A 13,852-nucleotide genomic window follows, 5' to 3' on the forward strand; every position below is an offset into this window, starting at 1 on the left:
ATCTCTACGGGCCTCTTTCAAACGCTAAAAAAAGAGTAAAGAAGTCCGAAATCTCTTATTCATTGCACAAACACACCTTGGGAATAACTTGATGTATATAATGATCTATTACATGTTGAAATTGCCTGAAATATAGTGCATATGAAAGAAAACCCCAAATATCTATATATTTAAACATTATTCAGATTAGTACATTATGTATGTAAAAGGGCAAGCATTATATCAAATCGCTTTCATGGCTCCACGATTTATTTGCATGATTAATTTTGAATTTATTTTGAGCAAAGTGTACGAAAAAAAAAATGTATTCATTCATATTCGAAGTTCACGGTTCAACGTTAAATAACGAGATAGTATAATCCCCCTGGGTTTTGAATAGTTATTTCCTTCATTAGTTTGTATCTCTGTCTTATCTTAGCATTTATAAGTTCTATTAATACCCCGCCTCAACCTCTATCATCTGTCAAGTGTGAATGTGTTTATTGCCCCCCTCCCCCCTCCCCCTCCCCCCCCCCTCTCTCTCTCTCTCCTATACACACCTCTCCCTCTTTTTTCTCTGTCTCTGTCGCCCTCTCTGTTTCAGATAATCCTTTCACGTTTAGACCTTATTTTGAACTCCGGTCTGGATATGTGGTCTAGCGACGATAGCTTAATGTGACTTGTGACACAAACTTTTCTAGTAGAATTATCCTCTGATGGATAACTATACTAAAATATAAGGAATGGGAGGAATAAAAAAGAACGGTCTGTCCATCTTGGACCTCGATCTTTTTAATTTATGCTTAGATTTTTATGCAGAAATGAAAATAAATGAAGTTACAAGTGTGATACTATTGTTCTATGAAACTTTAATGCACAGTGCAATATAAATACATTTTTCTTCAAATGAAACAATACTAAAAATATATAGTTTTAACAAATTCTAACTGTACACTACGATGAAATATCAATATCTATTATATATTCCTATAAAATATATGTCGTGGCAAATTTCAAAACTTAAAAATATGGCCTATTGCAAGTCTTTGTGACAAACCATGGCAATAAATAAGTTTTCGAACTTCATCCTTTTACAAACAAAAAATATTTCATAATATTTCAACATAATATATCGTAATGTAACGGAATGATAAACAGAGTCAATCAGTATTGATGACTTACGGCACAAGGGCAAGTATAGAATCGGAGCAGAAAATGAATTAAAATAAATGTTGTTATGATATTTAATTGAAAAAAGGCCTATATTGCATAGATAAAAAGAAAACACAAGCAGATAAAGAAACTCATCAATAGCCAAATGAATAAGACCTCATGCATGTCATGTAAACTAACCAATTCAAAACCAGTCACCAAAATTGTGTGAAGTTTTAACGTTTGGATGAGTTAAGACACAAAGTTATGTTCCTTATCCCGTGATATAAATTTTTGGCAAATAATCACTGCGATATTTTAAACAGAAATACGAAGAAATAATCATCTGATTATATGTCATTGAATTTGCATTACTTGCAATTTGTGTAATGTATGGTCATGTAATAACGTAAATGTATGCAAACCAGTAGAAACAATAGTCTGAAAAATTCTGATAACAGAGAATACAATTTTAAGATTTCTTTTCAGAAATAACATTCAATCGAGACACAAATTATTCTCCTCTGGGTATATTCTATAACAACTAAACTGCTTTATGAAAATAAGATTTAATTGTTTTGATGTCGTGCACGATAGATGACGGCGGTTAAAGTGAGCATACATTTTGTAGACGTACAGCTGCAACGGAGGATATTGTGTAAAAAAAAATTAATAAACAAATGAAAAAATGTGATATTTTTTGTGTAAATGTTAAATAGTTTCTTGCTTTATTCTGACTAGGCTTCTAAATCTATAAATTACGAGAAAGAGAAATAAAGAGTCAAGTTCATATGACACGCTTTGATACACACACCCATACCACCTTAACCACAAACGCACCAACGTAACACTCACACACACAGACGCACACCTGACGCAGTCATCACTCACACATTTTCCCACAGTCATGCATTCATATGGACACACACAAGAACATCCGCACCCACACATCCTCACACATACACGTACACTTTTTGGTTTCCGAATTATTTCGAAAGAGAAGATAAGTTATACAGACACATAATGATCAGTCATTAAATCACGGTTTCCATTATTCAGCAGGTAACTTCTCATTTGGCAAGGAGATAACTGATACAACAGCCACATCATCATCCAGAGGAACACCCTTCTGGACTTTCTTATCCGGGTCCCCACCCTCAAGAGGTGTGACACGAGGGGTTCGCCGACAACAAGATCGCGATAACTGGGCAAACATTCCCTCTGGTCCTATCGTTCGGCAAAGAGATACAAATAGGAATATTCCGTAAACCCAACTGATTGCCATGACAAGTGTAAGAAAAGTCCCAAGCTGTACGTAACTAAGAACGGTGGCAGGTAGCATACACGCACCTGCTATGAAGGTACTGAAAGCAGCCAGAGTAATGGCAGCACTGAGGGAACGAAGGGCGTACATTGATCGTGACTTCCGGTCAAATGCAGTTGATTGTCGATAGGCAACGCCTAAATGGATTGTAAAATCAACCGACAGACCCACAGCAAGGGACAAAACAATAGATTCAAATATATTTAGTTCCCATCCCATAAGAACAACGGAAGCAATGACTACGAAAACGGCACAAGCTATAGAGTAAATGGCATATAAAGTTACCAAAATGTTCCTTATGGCTAAGAGAAGAACACAAGCTGCGACTGCCAGAGAGACTCCGACCGAGAGAGGCGCACCGGTCGCAAGGCCTCTTTGTAGATCAAAGAAAGACAACTGGTAATCACCGGCACTTATGAACCATCCTCTCTTTACACCTGTTGGAGCTGCAATTATTTGATCTTCTACCCAGCCGTTGAGATCCTCCCAGAATTGATTCATAGCGGTGAAATCTTGAGATTCTTCAACGTTTGTCTGTAAGTACATTATTAAGGCAACAATTTCATTATCTGAATTGAATCTTAAACCAGGGGAACTCGATTCACATCCATAAAGTTCACATTGTATTTCGGTGAAAGCAATTGAACATTGGCTAAACAGGTCACTTGAATATGGAAATGAAGTATGATTGCAGCAAGGATTCAGATCATCGCCTGTTAAAGGGTGTATGCAAGTGCCGTCTTCCATAAAGGTTCTAAAATCATCAATGAAACAAAATTCGTCTCCGGACTCCGCATCGTTGTCATGGAAACTTGAATTCTTAAAGTCTATGCAGAGATCATACAACCATTGTTGTGCTTCTGATGAAGTTGGATCAAACGATTCATCCAACACCGTAGACCCTTCTCCATCAGCGTCCCAATGGTTGCCATTGTCAACAGGTTCTACTCCCCAGACAATAATTGCCGGCATCAACCTCGCTGAATCACCTTCAAAACTAAACAATCCTTTATAGATTTGATCGTATTGCTCAAAAATATTACTTGTTCTGAATACTTGAAACTCCGATTGGGAAGGCAGGCGTAGTCTTGGCGCCACAAAAACAACACAGAAACCTCCGATTCCAAGCGCACTCAAGACGATAATCCAAAGGTAACGTAATTTAGTTATAACACCCGGTAAATAATTTTCGAAAATTTTCCTCCCAATATTTGCAATTCGATCATAAAGTCGTCCGACTGCATACCAACAACCGCAACATTCACAAGACGAATTTTTGCCCTCTTCCCATGTAAAGTATTTCTCGTGTATCATAACTGCTGCTGGGATCCAAGTTAAAGTGAGGGCAAAGTTGACCAAAATTGCGCTTCCAGCAAAGACCGAGAAGCATCGCAATGCAGTGATTGTACTGACGACTCCTGCAAAGAGAGCAGCTGACGTCGTAAGGCTGGTGACGAACATGGTCGTGGCGGCGTGCTTCAAAGTATCAAGAAGAATTGGAACAAGTTTTTCTTTCCCTTCACCTATCTCATTTTTGGTCGCCTTCCAGATGTCTACATACACGAAACAATCGTCAGCCCCAACACCAATAATGAGAATTACAGTAATGACATTGATGAAGGGAAAGAATGGGATTCTATATATGACGTGGTAAAGGAAAAAAGCTACAACCATCGACAAAATTATGCTGATCATCGTCATAACAGTAACAAATAAAGAACCAACGTAAACCCAGATTATTAATATTACGCAAACACAACCGATAGCAATGAAAACTGAGTCCGAGAAGACGAACTTGTCAAATACATTGAACTTGATACCAGCACCTATTGCTATGATCTCAAGAAGGTTACTTTTCAATGACGATGTCCCCATGTGACTTTCGTAGACGCTAAGTGTGTCATCATGGTACGACCAAAGAGATGAAAGGACAAGCGCCACTTCCAAGTCATAGTTATCATTCTCCACATTATCGGCAAACTCACTAGGTGTTAGATAATGAAGTATTTTGTGAATGTTTCCCAGATAAGTGCAATTAGAAGGAACATCCGTGCAGTTGGCGTCACTTTCAAGACACCCTGAAGTATAGTACTGAATACATTCATGCAGCAGGGTCTTTGCTCTTTCCACGTCACTTTGGTTTATATCATCGCAAGAATCCTTCCCGGCTATCAGGGCCACCACGAATCCCAGGGACCAGGTTGGACAGCAATCCCCTGTTTGGTCGTACAAGCCGCATGATTGGTTGAAGATGTCCTGACTTCGAAACTTGACTGTGTCGTGTTGGCACACCGCCTTCATGACGTCAGCGGTGAACATGTCCGAAGAGCCAGACGATCGATACACCATCCGAAGACGATACGACACTGAAATGAATAATTGTCATTTTAATAACTCATTGTTTCACTTGCATATAAAAAGTTTACGAATTGGATATTCCCACAAAAGACATTTATCATTTTTGTCATAATGAATTATCAATCAGTTTTATCCATCAGTTAAAAGATCGTTAGGATTTTCAATAATATTCAATGATTGGCTGTGTAGGCTGTGTTACAACGGTGAAATACCTTGACCCTTTCATGGTGGTAATTTATCTCCAATACAGTGTTCATACCTATTTTTTGGTGTTGAAGAAAACTGATTATGAAACAGATAACTTGACATTCAAAAGCAATTTAGAATAGCAAAATGGTGTTTCATAAAGCTATTCGTAAGTTATGAATGACTTTGCGCACGAACTGGTGACCTTTTCTTGTGTTAAATCATATATCACAACGTAGCTGACTAATTACCACCTAGGAACATGTTCCAGTCGCGTGTAAAGCAGTGACTACTTTAAAAATTTTGCGAAATCCCCACCTGAAAATATGATTATGCTTTTGGAAAATACTAACAAAAAAATTGATGAGAATGTTTTGTACATACAGCCCTTGTCTAAGTATGCCTGAGCTCAGACAGATATATGAATATCGTTCTTACTTATATCCAACTTTCCGTCGGTCTTAAAGTTCTTAAGTCTTCAGCTTTGAAAAATATTTCTGTGTGTAATATAAAATACCCATACTTATGCTAGGTATTGAGCAAATTTATATTGCGGTTGCTCCATGTGAATAAAAAACCTGATAAAAAAAAACAATTTATCATTGTAACCTAGTTTATGATAATGAAATAATCTCCTACTTACGATAAGCACTGCATGTTTCAACGTAAAGGGCTGTATCACTGCCGGCATCTCTTTCGCCTCTGTGTCTCGGGGATTCTGGAAGACTTCGACGACTGACATTCGAACTCATTTCTGATGGATTAGGAAAGAATAACTGTGTTTCCGCTGTCATTCGCTCATAGGCTTTCAGCCGTCCGCTAATAACAGTTCCTCGTGCTTGAAACCCCTGTTTGAAATAAATTAAGAAAATAATGTTCACTTGTTCAGTAGGAAAATTATATATGTTTCTATCTTAATTACAATATGAAGAAATCGCTTATGAGTACTACCTTATCCATAACTGTGACAAAGAAAATTAGTATTGGAGTTATGAACGGCTGAGGGAATTCCAAAATAAATGAAACATAAACAAACAAGTTTAACAAGTGTCAAATTACTGATATTAGAATTTTATAGGCTCATTATAATAAACAATATATATGTGCTATTAAATACGCTCTTAAAAATAATTTTAATACCTCATGAAGGCCTATGACCAATAATTCGCACATCTTTTTATTTTACTATGGAATTAACCTTCGATGAATATTCATGAGTAGCCTATTCATAAATAAATGATTCTCAAATCACATACCTTCCATGTCATCGAAATTACATTAATCACTTATAAAGCACTTATTAAGTAAAAGAAGCTTTATACTGATCATCAATAATGCTGGAGATTTTGTTAGTTTTATCGGAATTATAGTGAATTCAAAAAAAAAAAGACGCACTGTCTAAGAGCGATAGTCATAATAGTGTTTATTTTCGTAGGTATCTGATTAAGTGCATCAGTAATACAACTGAAACTATTGAAATATTGAAAATAAAGCTACCTCTGTAGGATCGGAAAATGACGGTATTGGGCTGAAGAACACCGCCAGAACCCCTGTAGCAACGACGAATAACAAAACGAGTAGGAGAACGATGGAGGGAAATCTCACAAGGAAGCAAACATATCTGCATAGGATGGAAGAAAAAAGAGTCATCAAGTGATTTTACTTAAATAGTTCCATTTACCATCTTTGCTAGCCGGTTATGGCAACATGACACTGTACACTGTTAGAAATTTTATCCTTAAAATAAAAGAAGTTCCTGCAGCAGAGTCTCGAGAACACCTGTAATCTTACCAGATTGCGTAATCTTCCATTATATGATGTAAAATAACAGGAAATTGGTGTGTGAAACTTTACAAATTTTCCCCGTTTTAAACAGACCTGTTGTGTTAAATTGCAAAAAAAATCCTGTTTTATGAATTTACAGAATGATTCTGTTATAGCTTTCTGCAAAATCTTCTTTTATTTTTCTGTAAAATCAGGGTTTTTTTAACAGTGTAAGAAGGCGTCAGATAAATGTCATTTTCTGTTTTGTTATTATTTTTATATCTTTATATCTCTTTATGCAGAGACACAGGTGACTGCTTGGGTTCAATATCCTTTAATACATTTCATTCCTTTCATTACCAAAATTCTCTGCATGTGCACTCTAATTGGTACACTGAATCCTTATTATTGATATCAAATTAAGAATATTTTATGAGCCCGACATTACGCTGCCCGTTGTCCATCATCCATTGTATTTTCTATGATGAAATTTCAGATTGTATAAAATGAAAACTAATATAAAGTGCTTTAATCATGTATATACCTATTTTAGATTAGTTTAGGATATAATTCTTTCTGATGATAACACCATAGGTATAAAATGACCAGGGCGAATCGTTCATTTACCGATGCCACAATCCAGTTGTTGTCTTCTGTGTTTCTTGTTCTCCTTTCTCTTTCTCCCAAAGGTTGTTTCTAGAAACATTTTGGTTTTCGTCACCAACTGCACTGGTGTCCACTTTGGAGTCATCATCTGCACTGGTGTCCACTTTTGACTCCATGATGATGATGAAGCCCAAGATGGCGGCCTTGCTAAGTTTGTAAGAATGAATGGAAACAATTTAAAAGGACCTGGGTCCCGTAACACAAAGGTTAGAAATTGATCGCTAATTTGAAAGAACAATTCTGATTGGGTCCAAGTCAGTCTACCGAGTAAAATGCGCATGCAACGATGATCTTGATAAGCCCTTTCATTTAGCGATTAATTGCTAACCTTTGTGTTGTGGCGCCCTGGTGGGTGTTTCATAAAGTTGCTTCTAAGTTGACAGCGACTTAAAGAACGACTGGTGAACCTTTCTTACGTGCTAAATAATCATCAATGAGCATTTAATGGTGAATATCATTTACCACAACAAATTAAAGAATATCCAGTCGTTCTTAAAGTCACTCTTAACTTACGAACAGCTTTATAAAACGGCCCCAAGGTTTAGGCAGGTTACTGAGAAAGCAATATAATTAACCCTCTCCTGCCATATTGTCCCACTCACACGAATCGCTGATTTGTTTTGGCAGATGAACCTTTTTTGTGGTTGCCGCGTTTTGTTAAATCATTCAAATGTGGTCAAATCGTGGTGATTTCCGTATAAAATGTAAAAACTCCCTCTTTCTAAAATCATGTGTCATAAAGTCAACGAAAACCCGTACATGGAACAATATTTATGGCAAGTGGGAAGTTTGTCCTCCTTAACCAGAGTTGGGGTCTCGTCCGATCATTATCACACTCTCACACACACACACCCTCGCACACATAGATCCACCTATACTAATCAGAGTATAGCATATACCTTCAATATTCATAATTAGTATGTCTTCATTCTCAACAAAAAAATAATACAAGTCCATTATATATATAATTCACATGCAGTAGCATGATTTAGAATTAACAGATTCTTGATTATTGATAGATCAACAAAATTATCAATATACAAATATATCAATTTACAAAGTGCCTATTTGAAAAGAAACGAAATTGTGGAAAAATTTAAGTCAACAGATATCTGTAGTGGCGCACATATTTTCACCCATTTATGTATGTCTTCAACATATAGACAAATAAATCTTTAAATAACTGTATAGACCTATCATCACGGATAGCTAGCTACATGATTTAGATAAGACACAAGATCAAGCAGATGGAATCCCATACTCCTTATTTCCCGATCGAAAAAGCCTTCAAAAACGTCATTACTATAATATGCATGCAACTAACCTTTTGAGAAACAAGAATTCAAATATGTTGCATCTTGGAGATGAAATGTATCAGCAATACGCCATATTTTTTTTTCAGTCTGTCTTCACCAAGAATGCGTCGGACATAAATGCAGGCCTATTACAGCTTGTACGGATGAGTAGATGCGTGAAAGTCGTGTTGGCCGCAGACCGGTACGTGGTTGTGTAACTGTTTGTCTGTTCTTGATGAAAAGGCTTATATATCGATCGATATACTGTTTACGTCACCGCTAAGTACATACACGCGGACGAACATTCATTGTCTGCTTCCCAAATGTCACGTCAAATCAAGAGTGAAAGTGATTAAAATATCGATGCATGTGAATTTTTTTAGCTTGATGAAACCGAACTCGGTAGCGTCACTGCTTTCAGGGTTGTATCTAGTTATGCGAAAAGCGCCATTTATTACAAAGAATTATCATGCGCTTATTTTCAGACTGCGTTTGTTGTGTAAATAGGCCTTTAAAAGCAGGAGAGTTGAGTTCCCCCTTTTTAAAATTTGGGTTCATATTTTACAAAACTTTCATTACTTGTTTGAGACATTCTCCTGATTGAAGCTTATGCTATTCAGCTATTTAGTGAAGCAATCACATATGATTTCTCTTTACCATGTTCACGGCAAACGCTTTCTTCCAACATCACCATCCAAAACATGAGAAATGCAAATGAAATGCCTTTACTCACTCAGATACTAGGGGCATAAAGTATTACAGACTGGATTCGAACCCCTGACTTGCAAGTGTGTAGTCGCACAGTATTTATCGTGAATACTCCCACCATCAAGCACACACGCGGGCGCACCCACACACGCCCTCAAACACACACACCCATACACCGAACATTACAAACGTATTTATGTTATCACCAAAATGCATGTTCAAACTCTAATTTAATGAAATAGAAAAGGTGATAAAAAATAACAGCATAGCACTCGTTTTGTGCAAATATAACTACATAAAGTACATGTAGTGAAGTACATGAATATATTGTGGAGTGCATTAAAAAGTTAATGAGAATAAACAATTTTTTTTATACATCATGTCAATTTTTTCATTCAAATCGAAAATATATTCTTATAGTTTATGAAGAAAATAATGTGAGTACTAAAGAACATAAAATATAAATCATCATCATCCGTGAAAGTACAGTCCACCAGGTTGGTGTATACTTGTACAGTGCTGTGGAAGATCTATCTACGTGCGGTTATAACAATCAGCACAGTCGTAGCGCAGTTGAAATTTCTGCACCTCAGCCTTGAAGCTGGCTATACTGATGTGCAATTAACTGCAGTGGCAAGCCTGGAGAATATTCCACAGTCTTGCACATTAATATACATATTGCACATAAATATACAACCTGCGTAAGGCTTTTATTCAAATAAAAAACTTAGAATATTTGTTTATTTTTTTACCACGGTCAAGGGTAATATGATATCAAAATATCTATTGACTAAAACAGCAATTATACGATCAAGCAATTTACCAAACTTTTTTTTTCACATTTATAACAAATGAAATGTTGTTCATATACTCCATAAAACAAATAAATTATATATTAGATATATTGCACATTCTTAAATTCTTTCTGGAAAAATGGTCAAAAGTTGATCATATGAAAAAACCGTTTCACCCATCAGTCACCAGGGTAAAAAAAAAAAACTCTGCAATATCTTTGGTGAAAGTTGATTGCACTGTGTACTGTAAGATAAAAGTAGCTTAACTATATACTATTCAGAGTGTAACAACTCTGTCCAAAACATACGTGTTGCTTACGTCATAATAAAAATACATTTAATTTACTATTTTTAAGAAAGTGTACTTCAAGATTGAGAGTTGTATAGATTTTAAAGGAACATAATTAGGAAAGTATATCATGAATGAACTCGTTAAGTTCTGCAGTTCTGTACATTATGTCGAGTACGCGATATGTCAAATATGTTTTTATTTTCTATTTTATGAATACAGCGCTGTATCAGAGATGTGTAAATTCAGCCACGTTCTATTAATAAATGAACAACATATTGATCAAAAAGCCTACTAATAATCCGTATTTACAATTAAGGGTATTATTAATAGTCATCTGCCAAACGATAGCTTTGGACATGTTATTATTTATTATTATTATTTTATTTGGCATTCAAAAGACAAAGAATACAACAGATCAAAGACAAGATCAATCAAACTTGTACATGATAGAGAAAATAAGACCTGGATGAGAGTTGGAGAGGCTGCCTGGGTATGGAAAAGGCTAACTTAATAGCCATAACCCACAGGTCTTCCTCCCCAAACCTCCCAACCCCATCCAGGTCATGACAGTAATGGTGAAAATAAAAATAAGATGAAGATATTTAGAATCGGCAAAATACAATGGTCATTCATGTGACTTTGTCACCTCAAGTCAACCCCCACAATACCTCCCCAATCACATCATTATGTATCTACAAGCATTAGAATGATAAGCATCAAACATTAAAGCAATCGTAAATTTAAAATTGTAAATAATATTGCATCTACCATAAATAATGGGATATAGGACAATAAGAATTGATAAAACCATATAAGAGAGATCAAATGACATGATGTTGAGGCTGAAATAGGCCGGATTAAATTTATTGTATAAATTATGAATAAACTTGCTCTTTAGTTGAAATTTGTCAATGGGGAAAATAATAAATTAAACATTATAGAAAGAAATATTTATAAATCAGACATCTAATTATTCAAAAAAACACAAAGAATTTCACGACGAAGGAGGTTCAGAACTTTTGAGATGTTTCCAGATACAATTTCATCTTTGATATGTGAGGGCATACTTTCCCATATAATTGGAAATCTATGTATTGCAGTTTGATGCAAACGTTCGGTTCTGGCTTTCATGTGGTGGAACAGGATTGTGTGTTCACTCTGGCGTGATCGGACCGTTATATTGTCATTGACTGCCTCACATAATACAATGTTATACAGGTTTTTGATTACAAATGACATCATTAAATACTTCCTTCTGGATTCGAGAGTAAACCAAGAAAGGGTCTGTAAGCGCTGTGGGTAAGACATTTCCTGTTGCCTTTGTTTCAAGATTACTCTCGTTGCCCTTCGCTGAACTCTTTCCAGGGCTTCAATATGTTTCCTAGTGAAAACGTACCATGACGGGACCCCGTATTCTAAGATTGGCAACACAAGTGATTTGTAGAGACAGAATAATGCCTGTTGTGACACGCCATAACCTAATCTCGATATAAGACCTAGCATTCTATTTGCCCTTTTAATAACATTATCAACCTGGTCATCCCAGGTCACACTAGAATTAAGGGTGACCCCGAGGTACTTGACAGAATGTACTTGTTCTATCATTGTTTCGTCAATTGTGTACTCTGTTTGCCCGACATTTTTCTTACGAGGTGCAATCCTGAGAACTTTAGTTTTCGCAGCATTAAGTTGCATTTTGTTTGATTCACACCAGTTAATTACACATGAAATGTCAGCTTGGAGTAATTGTTTATCGGACTCATTTCGTATTATTCGGTATAAGAGCGTGTCGTCCGCAAAGAGCACACATTGAGATTTTACTACATGAGTAATATCATTAACGAACAGATTGAATAATCTTGGCCCTAATACACTTCCCTGTGGTATTCCTGAAGTAACTTCTGTCCAGCGTGATCGTGAGCCCCGGAACTGAACGGTTTGCTCTCTCCCACAAACAAAAGATTTAATCCTTTTCCACGTATCGCCCTGGATATTGTAGTTTTTTGATAATTTATTTAGTAGAAGACCATGCGGCATTCGGTCAAACGCCTTGCTAAAATCAAAGAAAATGGCATCGATTAAAGGGGTGGGCAGTACATCCAGGGACGTTAACCAGTCATGGGTGATATTAAGTAATTGGGTAACACATGACCTTTTGGGAGTGAAACCGTGTTGTTTTGGAGAGAGCAAACCATATGAATCGACATGTGACACTATTGATCTGTCAATAAAAGTTTCCATCATCTTACAAACTATTGAAGTGAGTGCAACCGGACGATAATTACGATAATCAGAGGGATTACCAGACTTATGAACTGGAATTACAATGGACTGTTTCCATTGAATGGGGAGTTGACCTAGTGAAAGTGAAATTCTGAACATACGCTGTAATACCACTGATATCGGTTTTTTAACTTTCTTAAGTACAACAGCAGTAATCCCATCGATACCTGGAGATTTGTTCAATGATAGGTTGTCAATAAGCTTCATGATTTCACTTGCAGGGAAATCAAGGGTACTCATTGAATCAATAGGGAAATTACATACACTCGGTAATTCCGGAACATTGTCAGAATCGCATGGACTAAACACTGAAACAAAATAATCAGAGAAACAATTGGCAATCTCATCAGGCTTGTTCAATACTCTGTCATTATGACTAGAAATTATTGGTGGAGTTGGGTTGCGTCTCAGCGAGCGCATGTATCCAAAAAATCGTTTTCTGTTATCTCGCATGGAGAAAAGCCCATTTAGATAATTCCAATAGGATTTGTTAGATTCATGCTTGGCGAGATTGCGAACTGCTTTGTACTTAGCCCACCATTCATTCCTTACACCCTCTTGATCATTCACATGCGATTTGGCAATAATGAAAAGCTTCTTAGCTTTATTAGTTAGCCGCTTGATTTCTGGTGTTATCCAAGGGCAAAATCTTTTCTTATTTTGGATTTTATGCGGTATACAATCATTAATAGCAGCTTGATATAAGTCCAGAAAACCTTCCCAGCTTTCATTAACATCATTGTCATTCATGAATAGGTCCCACGGAGCAAGCCTAAGAAGATTGTTCAGATGTTCATAGTCCCCCTTTTGGTAACATAAAAACTTCCGAACAATTGACTTTGGCAATTGAGGTGTACAAGCATGAAATCTAATCAATATTGCATGGTGATCACTAATGACACAGTTTGAAGTGACATCAATACTTTGAAGGAGTTCAGGACGATTAGCGAAAACAAGATCAATTATTGAACCTTTGCTTGGGTCATCTAGCTGTGGTCTAGTTATATCGGTTACACATTGGGTCATATTCATTGTTTCAAATATCTGAAGC

The 13,852-nt window shown here is 36.4% G+C and overlaps 1 protein-coding gene across 3 annotated transcripts; it reads right to left on the bottom strand.

The window, feature by feature from the left end:
- Positions 1–828: 828 nt before the first annotated feature.
- Positions 829–8,951, bottom strand: LOC121411473 (protein dispatched homolog 1-like). Of its 3 annotated transcripts, none has more exons than XM_041604230.1 (5): positions 8,754–8,951; positions 7,391–7,572; positions 6,497–6,620; positions 5,643–5,847; positions 829–4,821 (listed from the first exon to the last, which is right to left on the bottom strand). In XM_041604230.1, exons 2-5 carry the CDS (start codon positions 7,543–7,545, stop codon positions 2,183–2,185), a joined length of 3,123 nt encoding a protein of 1,040 aa, XP_041460164.1. In that variant the 5' UTR covers positions 7,546–7,572; positions 8,754–8,951; the 3' UTR covers positions 829–2,182. The 3 variants fall into 3 exon arrangements, with proteins under 3 accessions (XP_041460164.1, XP_041460161.1, XP_041460162.1); XM_041604227.1 differs by having other exon boundaries at positions 7,391–7,576; XM_041604228.1 differs by having other exon boundaries at positions 7,391–7,615.
- Between the last annotated feature and the right edge of the window lie 4,901 nt (positions 8,952–13,852).

The sequence above is a fragment of the Lytechinus variegatus genome, chromosome 3, assembly GCF_018143015.1.
Source record: "Lytechinus variegatus isolate NC3 chromosome 3, Lvar_3.0, whole genome shotgun sequence".
Taxonomy (NCBI): Eukaryota; Metazoa; Echinodermata; class Echinoidea; order Temnopleuroida; family Toxopneustidae; genus Lytechinus; species Lytechinus variegatus.

What these genes read in the sequence shown, in the direction of transcription:
- LOC121411473 (XM_041604230.1), bottom strand. Translation starts at nt 7,545, where the DNA reads ATGGAGTCAAAAGTGGACACCAGTGCAGATGATGACTCCAAAGTGGAC. An exon ending in ACAACTGGATTGTGGCATCG is followed by an intron (nt 6,621 to 7,390) that starts GTAAATGAACGA and finishes CATCCTATGCAG; the next exon opens with ATATGTTTGCTTCCTTGTGA. An exon ending in CATTTTCCGATCCTACAGAG is followed by an intron (nt 5,848 to 6,496) that starts GTAGCTTTATTT and finishes TATTTCAAACAG; the next exon opens with GGGTTTCAAGCACGAGGAAC.